At 44.6% G+C, this 14,960-nt stretch overlaps 1 protein-coding gene across 1 annotated transcript in view; it reads left to right on the top strand.

The window, feature by feature from the left end:
• The first annotated feature begins 235 nt into the window (after nucleotides 1-235).
• NEDD9 (neural precursor cell expressed, developmentally down-regulated 9) overlaps nucleotides 236-14,960 on the top strand; it is a 108,629-nt gene continuing 93,904 nt past the window's right edge. The window contains exon 1 of the mRNA XM_058668719.1: nucleotides 236-419. Within this exon, the coding sequence (XP_058524702.1) occupies nucleotides 408-419 (12 nt within the window). The 5' untranslated portion in view covers nucleotides 236-407. The remainder of the gene's footprint in view (nucleotides 420-14,960) is intronic.

Raw genomic sequence — 14,960 nt, forward strand, 5'->3', positions numbered from 1 at the left:
TTTGGCTTGCCCATTGATCTGCAAGTTCCTGAAGGACACGATTCTATTTTATGCATTTTTGAAGCTCCAGCTGGTAAGACGCCAGGACATCAACAAATGTTTTTTTCCTTGCAAGCAAGAATAACTGAACGACACATTCCATATGCAAGACTAGGGAGTTGGCGTTTCCAGTCACTGTGACTCTTTAGAGTATGACAAGTGACCACTCTCCTCCTGGTGTTTGCCCACCTTTTAATTTCTACAACGTCTCTTTGCAGGTTCAGGAAGCTGCGAGTTCTTTCCCGTCAGCCCCTGCCAGAGCACACCACATGTTCCTTAGAGTTAGGCGAAGAATGAAAGTGGCCAGCAGCTGAGACACTGACACTGTCCTCTTGAAGCCCCCAAACTCCTACACCCTTGGAGGGACGATGTGGGCGAGGGTGAGTAGCCACAGAAAGACACACGTTCTGTGGCAGTAACGTAACTGGTTCCACTGTCATACAGGCCTGCCAGGAAGAGCTGAAAAGAAATGTTGATTTCATCGCCCAGAGTTTGGTCTGTGTAAGGAGCAGTTTTACACAGACACGCTTAGGTTCCCAGGGAGTTCCAGTTCATTCAAAAGTCTTCTGACACGCAGGTAGAGCGTTCCGTTGAACGCACTTGGTATGCAAAGAAGGCTGGACACTCCCTGGGTCACGTGGAAGCTGACTGCCAGGTTCAGGCATCAGCCGCTTCTCTGGAATCATGCTATTCATTTAAGAAAATCCACTTGGCCTGTGGTGAAGGTTATAGTTAAAATAATCAATTTGCCTACCTAATCAAGACTACCTAAAGGTGATATTAAGTAGAATAAATGATATACAATTGCGTCTTCTAACTGGCTTCCAAGGAGACAGACATCAGGGGATGTGGGGGTCCTGGGTGGTCACAAGGACCTGCGCTCATAGCCTCACGCTTACAATAAGTGGAGTCCACCATGAACCAATCACTTAACCTTTTTCCATCTGTTTCTACATTTATCAAATGGTGATAGGAGAATTGCTTAGAGGATAAAATGAAACAACGCATATAAAATAACTTGTGCTCAAATGAAAATGTTCAGATCAACAAATACTCTCTTATCGTAAAGAATTAGCCATCACCTGCACACACACACACACACACACACACACACACACAGAGCCCCATGCAGCCACATCAATCCAAGGAGGGTTCCATTGCATGTACAGGAGAAAAGCTGTAAGTAAATATAACAATAAAAGCTTTCATCAAGTAATTTTTAAAAATTCCACTCAGGGCTGGTGCCACGACATAGTAGGCTAAGCCTCCAGTTCTGGCGCTCACTTCCTGTATAGGTTCCAGCTTGAGTCCAGGTTGCTCCACTTTTGATCCAGCTTCCTGCTAATGGCCTGGGAAAACGGCATAGGGTGTCCCAAGTCCTTGATTCCCTGTACTGTCGTGGGAGACCCAGTAAAAGCTCCTGGCTCCCAGCTTCAGACCAGCCCAACTCTGGCTATTGAGGTCATTTGGGGAATAATGTTTTTGTGAGATTTGCCAACCAACCACGAAGGAATACATCCGCTGAGTATAGAAAACATTACAGGTGGCCTTTATGCAAATAAACTCCATTCCCAGGCCTTTCTTCCCCATGTATTGAGAAAGACGTGGAAGAGGAAGCCACAGAGGGACAGGAAAAGGCCAGGAAGGAAGTGTGCAGGGGGTTTGATACCCGTGGGAGCTGAAGCAGGTGTCGCTTCGATCCTTATTTGGTGAGGAATGTTGGTCTGTGTCCATCACTGGCACAGCAGTGCTGCCTCCGAGGCGTGCCCGATTTCTGCCGTCCTTTCTGAGTTCCAGCCTGAGGGCAGAGTGATGTACCAGGTTCGAAGCAGGCTCCACCCTCCTCTCGTAACCATGGCAACCATCACTTTCTCTGCGTTGCTATGTCTGGTCAAAGACAGCAAAAACTTACTATGACTTTTGTTAAGATGTATTCTTATTTGATTTTATTTGAAAGGCAGAATTATCGAGATGAGCAAGCGAGAAAAACTGCTCTTCCATCCACTGGCTCACACCCCAAATGCTGCAGTGATTAGGACTGGCCCAGCCCAAAGCTAAGAACCTGGAACTCCATCTGGGTCTTCCACATGGGTGGCAGGGACCAAGCGCTTGCGCCATCTCCCACTGCCTTGCAAAGCACACGGGCAGAGCGCTTCCTCCAAAGCAGAGCCACTGGGACTCCAAAGAGCACTCTCCCAGGATGCTGGTGTGGCAGGTGGCAGCTTAACTTGCTGTACAACAATGCTGGCCTCTTAAGTGATATTTTAAGGTTAAGGCGATGATCCCTTAAAAAAAACTCTCCCCTAATCCTAAAACTGCGTGATAAAAATCTATCAGAAAATTGCATACTTCAGAGTCTTCATTTAGGTCAAATGACTAATCCAAATCAGAACGCATTTATTTGTAACTCTCCAAATAATGCATCATGAATATTAATCTGTTTATGAATAGAGAAAAAAATGATCTCATATGTTTATATGTATTCAACTAGTTTTATCAAACTGAGACAAAACAGAGATGTGCAGAGAGAGAATGAGTTTCCTTCTGTTGATTCGCTGCCCAAATGGCTGCAGAGGCCCAGTCAGGGCCAGGGCAAAGCCAGGACCCAGGAACTCCTTCGCGGTCTCCCACATGAGCGGTCGGCATCCAAATGCTCGGGCCTTCATCTGCTGCTTTCCCAGCAGCATCAGCGGGCGTGCGTCAGGAACGGAGCAGCTGGGACTCAAACAGGAAACAGGTGCACCCCGCTTCATTTTTCTGCGTGATGGTAGTTAGGCATTCACCAGGACGCCGCTGGGGAGGACAGAGGGCTAGCTCTGAAAACCTGAGAGATGAAAGCATCATCTTCAGAGCGACGGCCCCTTTGGCATCTGCCTACTTCAAACCAGGGCAGGAAGCTAGCAGTTGGGTATGGTAGATGATGGTTTATTTAAAGACAAAAGCTCCAAACCAACTTCTTGCCTCACGAAGGGTCAAAATGTGTTGACTTACAGAATTCAAAATGTTTCCATTTTTCTCTCACTAAATACGATGGCCAAACTAAAACCACATGGCCAAAATGGCTAGCCATATCATATAGCTACAACAGCCACAGGTTCACGGGAAATGCCCTAAAAAGGAAGATACCACAAAGAAAATTAGGAAGATGTCTTACCACACCTTTAAAAATGCGATCATTCTAACATTTTTTAAGAAATATAAAAACTCTATCCAAGGAGAATGGTAACTCTCCTTCATTATACCTCAAGGACAATGTAACCTATTCTAATCTCTAAGGTGTTCCTTAAGTGTAAATATGAAACATTAGGGTTGAAATTGACGAATTACCTCTACATCTGCCTTACCTATTTCTAAGGCTCCTACAACTACATACTGGAGAGCAGAGGGCATAAACAATAGAGTTTTATTCTCTCGCAGTTCTGGGGGATGGAAGTCGAGTATGGAGGTATCAACAGGGTTGGTCTCTGGAGCTTCTCTCCTTGGCTTACTCACGTGTCTTGTCCCTGTATCCTTACACGCTCTCATCCACTGCGTCTGTGTCCTCACCTCCTCTTCTAAGGACACCAATCAAATAGGGTTACGGTCCCTTCTTAGGACTTCATCTTAATTTTGTGACTTCTGTAAAGTACCCTGTCTCTAAGTACAGCCATGGCTGGAGGCTCTGTGGGTTGGACTTCCACATATGCAATGGGAGAGCACACAACTGGCCCACCATATGGTCTAAATATGAACATATGCAACCGTGAGGATGCTGTGGTCTGAAGACATCACACACCAAGCTTCCAGAGACACAATCCTGGTGTGAGTGGAGCCGCCTGCAGAGATTGTACAACTACTGTGTACTCAGCCAGTCTAACTCAAAGGAGCTCTGATGAATGCCAGGAAGGCGTGATTTTAACCAAGCTTCTGAAAGTCAGGAAGCCTAAAGGCTCCCTGCTGGAAGTGGTGGATAGACTTCAGTAAGAATACAAGAGGGTCATCAAAAAGCTTGAGGAATTGGAATTACACGAAAACAAGCATTCCATGTACATCCTGAATTATCTTTTATATTCAAGCCCAGAGCATCCGTACTTAGAAGAATACAGACACTTGTGCTGGCCTCACTGCCGTGAGTTCCATGAATGTGGGTGTGAGCATCCAACCGCTGCGTATCAACATCCCAAAGGCCTTGCATGAATAGAGCATCTGCTAGAACTCAAGTGTGCCCAAACCGTGTCGGCTATAGAATCAAACCAATTCTCCCTTTTTCAATGTGTGGTTTTGTTGATGTATAAATCACCGCAAAAAGGCAATAGAGTGCAGACAGTCATTTTGTCAGGAGATGCACACTGATCCCAGGGCTTGTCTGGAAAATGAGAAGCACATCCAAGAACCAAGTGTTGCACGGCTGTGGGAGTTGCTGGCCCTGCAAAACACAGGCGAGTCTGAATGGAGGTTTCACAGCCTCATCTGAGTTGAGTGAAATGAAATTTCTGGAGGCTTCCTGTGTTGGCTGGTGGTCACGCTGTTGATCCACATTGCAGAAATGATAGTGTCAAGAAGACACTGCCCGAGCTGTGTAAAGTAGCCAGGAGCAGGTCTGGTGGTTACACAGGGTCTTCTAAGATTTTCTCTTTCCACAGAAAAGCCTCATTTACTCTGAAATAGGAAGCTTTAAGGATTTCTTGAATATGGTACATTTCCTAAGTAAAAACACATCAAGCCGAGAACCTTATCTATGGGAAATTCATTCTGACAAAGACTGAAGTAAACACATGACAGAAATGGTCTGTTCCCCCCACCCCACCCCAAAGGATCGGTAGCCACCTACCTGTGATCAGTTTCACATGACAAAACAAGATTCTGGAAGCTGTACACTAAAACCTTTGCAATCACTGAGAGCTCTGAGGTGACCATGTCCTCACCATCTACATGCAAACATCACAGATCCACAACTGTATGAGCGCTTTTGTTCTCCGATTCGTGTTGCCAACAGCAGAACCTGTCCTGGGTTCTCTTGCTTTCCATCATTGTTGTCCCACAGTTTTCCTTTATTCCCCTTTATTCTCCCTTAGTTAAACCTGGATGTTGCCCCACATAGTCACATGGCACTAAAAAGAACTGTGTATCCGCTGCGCATTAAACACTATTCAGAGTTCCCTTGGGTTTCCCCTGACTCACTTACAAGAGAATTCAGAGTTGAACAGTTGGGTTATACCTAGTGCTTCCTGCCTGTGTCTGAATCTCTATTCTCCTCTGTGCTCTGCCAATCATTGGACAGCGCTTCATAGCTGGAAGTCACGTTAGTCAGGGTAGGGGACAGTAAAGCTGCAACAACAGGTAGTCCCTACAATCTCAGCACAACACAGTCCTCACTCGTGAGATGACCCATCATTTTCCTGGTAGCTTATCGCTGGGGACGTGGGTTTTTTCCACTACATAGCTTCACCTTCTCAGGGCCCTAAACTTCCAGCGTGTAGATGAAAATGTTATTGTAAGGATCATGCTGGGAGGCAGTCATTCACTTCCCCCAGAACTCAGTGATATAAACAACGTTGGCCCATGGACAGCAGTGACTGAGGAGTGCACTCGCAGCTTAGATGCACCTGTCTTTCATCCCTGCGGGATTGTCAACTGGGGCACAGGAATAAAGGTACCAGTGACAGCCCAGCTCAGCGTCCAAGAATTCCAGTCCCAGAATTCCAACAGGTGTATTCATATGCTCATGTGCTGTTCAGATACAGTCAGAGCCCTGTTTCCAGGCCTTTCCCTCCAAGCAAGGAGGGTTGAGACAACCCTGCTCAGAAACCTGCAGTTGCAGGCAGTACCTCTCGGTCAGGAAAGACAGAAAAGCCTTGACAAAGAAACTCTGGTAGCAAACCCTAATTATGAGAAAGGCTTCTTGGCTCCTAACAGATATAAAATTTCTTTGGGAAGAGTCAAGAAAATACTGAAACAGAACACACTGTCATGCTTTATGCAGAGGCTGAAAGTCACCCAGCAGGCCATGTTGTGTTGTGTTCGATTCTGTCAAGATAGCTTGGAGAACAGACGCAGAGTTTACGGGGAGAAAGGTTCTGGTTGGTGTCAGCTGGGTTTGCAGCCTTGACAATGGGTCACTGAACATATCTGGAAGCGTTGTCCTCCTTGTAGTACAGGCCACACACACGGGAGGAGACAGAAGCTTCCAAACAGCACCCCCAGAGAGTGGGAAGGTAGACACAGCAAGTATGCTCTCTCTGGCGGACACTAGGAGCTGTCTGGAGAGAGAAAACGTTTCCCCAGCACAGAGAATTATTCCGTGGAAACTGCATAAACACTCGCCCTGCTTCCTTCTGAATAAGTGCTAGCTGATCAGCTAATTGTGCACCCATTCCTTAAAAAAAAAAAAATCTGATTTTATCCTCACAAAGGTCTCATATCTATAGGATGTTTTTGTCTGTATATCTATGTTGGCTAATTCAAGACTAAATTCTAGTTCTCTTACTTTTTTTTTTTTTTTTAAAGATTTATTATTATTGGAAAGCCGGATATACAGAGAGGAGGAGAGACAGAGAGGAAGATCTTCCATCCGATGTTTCACTCCCCAAGTGAGCCACAATGGGCCGGTGCGTGCCAATCCGATGCCGGGAACCTGGAACCTCTTCCGGGTCTCCCACACGGGTGCAGGGTCCCAATGCTTTGGGCCATCCTCGACTGCTTTCTCAGGCCACAAGCAGGGAGCTGGATGGGAAGTGGAGCTGCCGGGATTAGAACTGGCGCCCATATGGGATCCTGGGGCTTTCAAGGCGAGGACTTTTAGCCGCTAGGCCACGCCGCCGGGCCCCTAGTTCTCTTACTTTTAAGAGAACTAGAAATCTGCCCTTTCCCACCTCATAACACCTAAGGATGGAAAAAATTAAAATGATATCTTACACATGATTAGAGGGTATGGTGCTGACTTAATCTACACACATAATGACATATGATTATAACAGAAAATAGATCAATGGCCATGTGAATCATTTAGCTGCACTTTTAATCCAAGCATTTCTCTGCAGTGTAATATTTTATAACTGCAATGGTGGAAAACAGATTTTACAGTATCCAAATCATTTAGCTGCCTTTCCCCAACAATTAATTATGTCTCCCATCTTTTACAGATCAGTAAAGAGAACAATTATATAATTTATTGACATGTGAATTCAGTTCTCAGTATTTCTGCATCATTGTTTTCTTTCTATGAAACCTTTTCCCCTTCTGAAAAAGAGGAATCCTTGTGAGTTAGGGAACTATGGTACCCATTTTATTAAACACCCATTTTAAAGCCAATCAGATGAATGGGCTTGCTAAATTCCATGTTAGCTATGGCAAAGCCTGGTCTCAATTTGATGGCGGATATGTGGAGCAGGGGTAGAAGTCAACCCAGTTAGATATCTCCAAAGAGCTTGGATGTGGTAACTCATAGTTTAGCTGGTCAAATGCATATATAGAATATACTCAGTAAGATAAAAATGGACACAAATAGTCAATGATGGAAGTAAACTAAGAAACCACCCAGTTACACATAAAAAGAGTACGGAAACACTTTAACCTTCAGTTCTTCTACATTAGGGGTACCATCATGAGAAGAATGAGTACAAGGTTGCAAGTTAGTAAGCAGAAAATCGGGTGGGTTGCACTCTGCCCGGCTAGATGAGGACCATGTGAACAGAAGGCGTTGCTCAGCCAAGGAAGCAGGAAAAAGTGAAAACAACAGAGGATCGCAGGGATCCTTGGGCTGACACACTGTTGACACAGATGGGTCAGTCTTGGCAGTATTAGCCAAAGCATTATGGTTACCTTAATTCAACACAGTATCTCTTCTGTGAGCAAGAGCACCTCACGTCACTGACGGTGCCCTCTGAAGAGCCATTAAGAGCCTTTGCTGTGAGTTTGAATCCCCTGAGTCAACTGAGATCATTTGCTCCTCATGGAGAGAACCTATGGACAGAACTGCCTCAAAACAGTCTAGCCTACTAGTCCCTCATCTTTATTATGCTGAATTACTATCAGGAATATCTGGTGTTGTGAGCTGATTCCACCTTCAAAACCGCAATAAAATCAATTTTACGGACCTAACAGACCTTGGACTATGCTGTACTCATCAAGAAAAACAATACCCTGTTGGGTGCACCTGGGCAGGCAGCACCATTGCCCAGAAACACGTCAGGCCCAACTCTATGCTCCCCTTAAATGAGGCTGAACCAGCTCAATGTAATTGTGATCACATAGAAATTCCAAAAAAATATGGTTAGTGATCCGACAGATTGCCTTGTAAGCCACTGCAGGCTGCAAAGAGACTAAGCCACGGTAGTAACAGGCCACGTGCTGATTTCAGCTGAATATAGGACCCCACTGTAGGCAGGTTCATCAAAGAAATAAGACAACTTTTTCCAGGCCTTTTCACACTTTATGCAGTCATTGTTAAGCAAGACATACAGCTGACAGTTCATACAAAATTCAGCTTCTAGAAACTGGAAGATTGAGTGGCACCACTCACCTGCTGGGTGATAGGTGAGTGTCCTATCCTTATTTCTTCTCCGCTCTCTGCCCCAGCTCCAGCTTTAACCTCCGTCTGGAATTTCGTGCACTAGTCATTGGATTTCACCTGTTGGGGTGATGATCAAATCAGCAAGCTCACTGCAGAATGTTCAGTGGAACTATAAGGCAGTACAGAGAGGACAGACCAATGGATAAACACAATGTCCTATCTGCATGCGTAATGGAGTATTATCCAGCTACATAAATTTAACATGGGTCAAACTGGAAGACGTTATACTGCATGTAATAAGTCAGGCATGGAAAGAGGCATATTGCATGTTTTGGTTTACATGCAAACACTCAAACACTGACCTTATATAGTTGCCAGAGGCCAGAAAGTGTTTAGGGAGGAGGAGATAGAGACAGGGTGATAAAGGGACACTAGGGTGCACGTGGATTGGGGTAGTCATTTCTAAAGCTCCAGAACAATTACAGTTCTAGAAACTACAGTTGACAAGAATTGATTGTACATTTCAAAATGGCTAGTAGACAGGAATTTGAACATTCCCAGCACAAAGATTTTATCAATGCTTGAGATTATGTGTTAATGTCCTGATTAGACTATTATGTGCTACACACCTGTACCCTATAAATACATACAATTAAAATTTAAAGATATATGCCTTTAAACTATGGGTTAACAATGCCAGCACAGGTCAAATACGTGGGTCCCTGCCACCTATCTGGGAGATTTGTATGGAGTTCCTGGTTTCTGACTTTGGCATTGTGGGCCTTGGAGGAGTAAACCGAGAGAGAAAAAAGTCTCTCATGCATTGTTGCTGGGAATTTTTCCTTGTAAAGATGGGCCACAACATGTGTATCCATTCACCGAATGTAGGTATTTGGTTTATTATCAGTTTGAGGCAATTAGAGATAAAACTATATGAACATTTATGCAAAAAGTACTCATGTGATCATAAAACACTGAGTTATAAGGTAGATATGAATCTAACTTTTTAAAAAAAAGATTTATTTATTTTTATTGCAAAGTCAGATATATATAGAGAGGAGGAGCCCAGCACAGTGGCCTAGTGGCTAAAGTGCTCACCTTCAATGTGCCCCAGGATCCCACATGGGTGCTGGTTCTAATCTCAGCAGCTCCACTTCCCATCCAGCTCCCTGCTTGTGGCCTGGGAAAGCAGTTGAGGACGGCCCAAAGCCTTGGGACCCTGCACCCACGTGGGAGACCTGGAGGAAGTTCCTTGCTCCTGGCTTCAGATCAGCACAGCACCAGCCGTTGCAGTCACTTCAGGAGTGAATCAACAAATGGAAGATTTTCCCAGGCCACAAGCAGGGGGCTGGATGGGAAGTGGGGCTGCTGGGACTAGAACCTGTGCCCATATGGGATCCTGGCACGTTCAAGGCGAGGACATTAAGTCGCTAGGCCATCGTGTGGGGTCCGCAAGTAACTTTCTAAGCAACTGTGAAGCTATGTTCCCATCACAGCGTGAGAGTTCCAGTTCTTTCACATTCTTGCCAACACTTGCTGTGGTTAGATTTTTCTTCTAATTTTAGTACAGAAAGGGTTTAGTGATACGTAGCGATTTTATTTTGCATTTCCTTAATGACAAATGATGCTGAGCGTCTTGTCCTGTAGTTGTCATTTGTATATCTTCTTTAACAAAATCTCCAATCATTCTTGTCCGTATTTTTGGATTCTTACCAAGTTTTTTGCATTTCTTATCTATTCTGGATATAATTATACCATCAGACTTATATATTGTGAGTATCTCCTAATGTATGACTTGGTATTCTTATTCTGCTAACACTACTTTTAGAAGTATGTGTGTTGGTTCTATTTCTGTTCCATGATCTGTCTTCACCACTGTCTTACTTAGTGTAGCTTTGCACATCTTGACATCAGATAGTATTAATCTTACAACTTCGTCTTCTCCTGTGTAGTTTTTGCCTTTTGGTTTTATTGTGTTCGCTTTTATTTTTGTTCTTCTGAGTCCTTTGTGTTTCCATATGAAGTTTAGAATCAGTTGAACAATTTCCATTAAAAAGTCTACTAAGATTTTGACGTGGATGATGTTGAACCAGTAAATCAGTTTAGGAAGAGCTAACATTTTAACAGTACCAAGTCTTCTCATCCAGGAACAAGTTTAGCTCTTAACTCGTCTGCTTTAGTTTTCCTAGGAATGTTCTGTTTGTTTCTGTGTACTCAGGCTGTAAATATGACTCAGTGTAAGACCAGAAGGAAGAACAATGGATTCCTCCTTCAAGAGTAACAAGCTAATCTACAAATTAAAACTGGAGTGGTTAACTCCTTCACAGGTGCTTTTCATCCACTTTGAACTCCTACGCTAAGCTAAATTTGATGGTAGCAGGTTTGTTCTTACCAGATCTGACCCAGATATCACACAGTCAGGTCTTTGGGTGAGGTTATTTAAGAATCTGCAACGAAAGGCTGATGTGAACACGATAGGCAAATGTCCTAATCAGCTGTATTACTGACTTCCTTCCCTCTCTTGCCCATCCTGAGTCTAAAGATGAAAGAGATTGTACAAATCATTTTCATCCATCGCTTCTAGAATATGCAGAAAGCGGACTCATTTGAAAATGAAAATGGTCCTCAGATAAAATAGTGACCAGGTCAACCAAAAAGGCTGGGTGCACTGCCTCTCACCCACCAGCATTGCCCTTCTCTCTCTCTCTCTCTCTCTCTCTCTCTCTCTCTCTCTCTCTCTCTCTCTCTCTCTCTCATGCACACGCACGCACGCATGCGGTTTCTCAAGCATGAACTCTCCTAGCTTGCCTACACAATCTAGATGGACACGCTCTGCCTGATGACTCTGTTCCCTGTAAAAACACAAATGACCTATGAAGGAAAAACAATCATTAACTTAGGCCTGGGGGAGAGAGCAGGGATAGTGCCCTGAACCGGGAGAGGAAGGATTTGGGTTCTAATCACTTTGGATGCTTGTTGTTTTCTGTAACCTGAGATTCCACTTAAGCTCTGCCATAAGGGGTTGCTGTTAGAGCCATTCAGCAAATCAGTAAGGTGCTTATCTTGGCCAGGTGTTGTTTTAACTGCAGGGGACACAAAAAGAAGCAAAACCAAGCTTCTTCGGTAAAGCTTATCTTCAAGTCAGAGCAACAGGTGGTAAGCAGAGTGACAAGGAGTGGTGAATTTCAAAAACAAAAATAAAGCGAGGTAAAGAGAGGGAAGAATTATAGGGAGTGCTACCGTAGAAAGAGGTGGCAGTTGAAAGGAAAATTAGCTAAAGTAAATGCATGATGCGACAGGAGGTCAGTTAGTAAAAGAATACTCCAAAAGCGTGAGAAGGACAAGTGCCAGGCTCTTAAACTGGAAGAGAGCTGGACGTGCCTTAAGAGCCCTGGGTTGGGGTAAAGAGGTATTTGCACTGGCATCAGAGGCCAAAACCGACACACCGCGACAGGTGATCAGAACAACTTTCATGGGGACTCTGAGTAAGAGGGGAGACAGCTAGAGGTGTTGAGCAGGGAAATGATCATGGCTGACTTACTTCAGAAAGACCACTGTGGTCGGTGCAATGAAAACAAACTGTAGCCAGAGCAAAACAAGAAGACCAGTAAGGGAGTGACCCTCCCATGCAGGAGGCATTGGTGCCGAGGCTACAAAGAAAGTGGTAAAAGAAGCAAGAAATAGTTAAGGGTCTTCCAAAAAGTCATAGAAAATGAACATTCCAAAAAAGCTATGCATGGCTTTAAAACTTGTTTGCACTGAAATAAACTTATCATCTCCATTTTCTATGAGCCTTTCAAAATCCCCTCTGCTATTGGTGATTGGATGTTAGATTTGAAGTTCACACCACAGAGTAACAAAGAGGTTGAGAAAGGCTTCAGGGATATGATGGCCTATGCAAATCTGCTGAAGTGTTTTGAGAGAAGATACATATCCTAGATGAGAAGATTGAGGAAGTCATCAAGCGATTTCTGGGCATGCTCAGTTGGAATAGTCTATCAGACAAGGCGGCCGGGGCAAGCAGGCACAGAATCAGGGCTAAAGTCACATCTGTGTCAGCTCTCGGCCTGGTCCCCAACCACGGGATTTGGTGAGTTCTTCCACGTGTAATTGGTGCTAGAAGATAGAGAAGGGTTCAGAAGACAGAATGAGAAAGCAGCAGCACGAAGGAATAGCTTATGGCAAAGAGCAAATGTCTTGAGCACCTGGGAACATGGAAGCCAAATTTACAATGTACCTCAAGAAGAAGAGAACAAACACTATTGAGAGGTTTAGGTGACATTTGACAATGTCAATTACAATTTATTACTGGATTAAATTATATGAATACCTGGAACATGATATGAGGGTATTTTAGGCTGTAGACCAAGTATTAGAAATTGCAGTTGCAAGTAAGAATAACTTTTAAAAATCGATTATTTTATTGTATAATTCTGGAGGAAGAGTCATTTAGATATTAATTAATTCGCTGGCTCAAAGTTGCAATCAAAAACCAAGATAGATTCATCTTTCAGCTCTCTAATCTTCGTGATAACAAAATAACTGCTATGGTTATTTTTTTTAAAGATTTATTTAAAAAATAAATTTTTTTTATTGGAAAGGCAGATACACAGAGAGAAATACAGAGTGAAAGATCTTCCATCTGCTGGTTCACTCCCCAAGAAGTCGCAAAGGCCAGAGCTGAGCTGTTTCAAAGCCAGAAGCCAAGAACTTTCTCTGAGTCTCCTACACAGGTGCAGGGTCCCAAGGTTTTAGGCCATCCTCGACTGTTTCCCCAAGCCACAAGCAGGGAACTGGATGGGAAGTGGAGCTGCCAGAATATGAACTGGAGCTCATATGGGATCCTGGCACATGCAAGGTGAGGATTTAGTCACTAGGCTATAGTGCCAGGCCCCCAATACTACATCTTTTTATACCACTATCCAGCTATCCCATCAACTAAAAGGAATATCCTTGTAGTATGTCTCTCTTTAATAAGGAAGTTTTTATCCCCAGAATCTGTGTAGATTTCTTCACTCAGCCAAGCCAAAAATTGTGCTACCTACCCATACCTGTAACAATCTTAAAGGGAAAAATAATACAAACCAATCATCACACCTTGGCGCTGGGCAGGCCCAGGGTCTCTCAAGGGAGTGGCTATTCCGCAGAGAATGAGAAGAGCCAGGACCTCTGAAACAGAAAAGACTTGAAGGGTTGATGCTTGGCTAAACAACCAACTCACACTGCAACGCAAGCTCTAGGCATTGTAACGGAGCCTGTACTATCTACACAGCAATAACACTGATCCAGAAGTTACTAATGACTATTAAGTATCCAACAGCAAAGTTGACAAGTTTCTTTCCAGGCCAGTATTTGAGTGACTACAGAAGTGCTTACTCTGCCTCCCACGGTGTCAGAGAACAGGTGGATTCCAGCAGACCTTAAAAGCCTGTGTACCCTCAAACTAGAAACGTCATGATGTCCGGTGTTAGACAAGGTCTAGCAAGAGGTAATCTTCAAGCAAATATTCAAATTATCCTAATTCAATAGGAGCTCAGAAAATCTGCTACCAAGGCTAGCTGTAAGGCCAGGATAGAGTCCAACCACAGGGCCATGCAGATGCCAGGGCTAAATGGCACCAAGGCCAGAGGAAGCAGGGATGCAGACCCGAGAGCAGGCCACAACAGCCTTGCCAAGGTGATGGGAGAAGCTGGGAATAAATTTCCTGATGCCCTTTCTCCTTCCTCCGGTCAGAAGCAAGGAGGTGGCTGTAACAGTGGCAAACAGAAGACCTGCAGTCTGTGGCATGAGGGAAGGCGGGCCACTCTTCAGGTCGCTCATCCTTCCGGGGGCCATCTTGCCCCGCTGGCAAGTTCCCACACAGAGCCCTCCTCATCACTCACCACATGCAAGGTTTTTGATAGAGGACAACAACCCACACGTCTCCCAGGTCAGGCTAAGGAGAAAGTCTTGGAGACATTAGTTCAGTCCCATAACCCCAGTGTGCAAATGGAAATGGGAGGCTGAAGTCTACATGTGTCTTTCCCTCTGGAGATTCTCAACGGGGGAGTGGGGAGGAGGACGCTGCTGGCATCTTGCAGTAGAGGCCAGGAACGCCACTAAACATCCTATGGTGCACCAGGAATGACTGGCCCTGTGTCCACCGCGCTGAGTTGCATGCCAACCGCAGCAGGTGCTGCATCTGGACATGTTCCTGCTGCTGTCAGACCCCCTCACTCCCACGTTCCCCTGCCCGCCTCGACAGCAAACTTTGTAGAGTGAGCTAAGGACAGTTCGTACTTGAGGCCTGTAAGAGCAAAGAGGGAATGAGTTTGGGAGGAGGGAAGGAAGACAGTTTTTCCTAATAAAAGTTCACTTTTATTAGGAATGGCCACTGTCAAATTGTCCCGTGATTTCTAAGCTCCTAGGGAAGAGCGGAGAGCTGTCCCCA

This window comes from Ochotona princeps, chromosome 1, assembly GCF_030435755.1.
Source record: "Ochotona princeps isolate mOchPri1 chromosome 1, mOchPri1.hap1, whole genome shotgun sequence".
NCBI lineage: Eukaryota > Metazoa > Chordata > Mammalia > Lagomorpha > Ochotonidae > Ochotona > Ochotona princeps.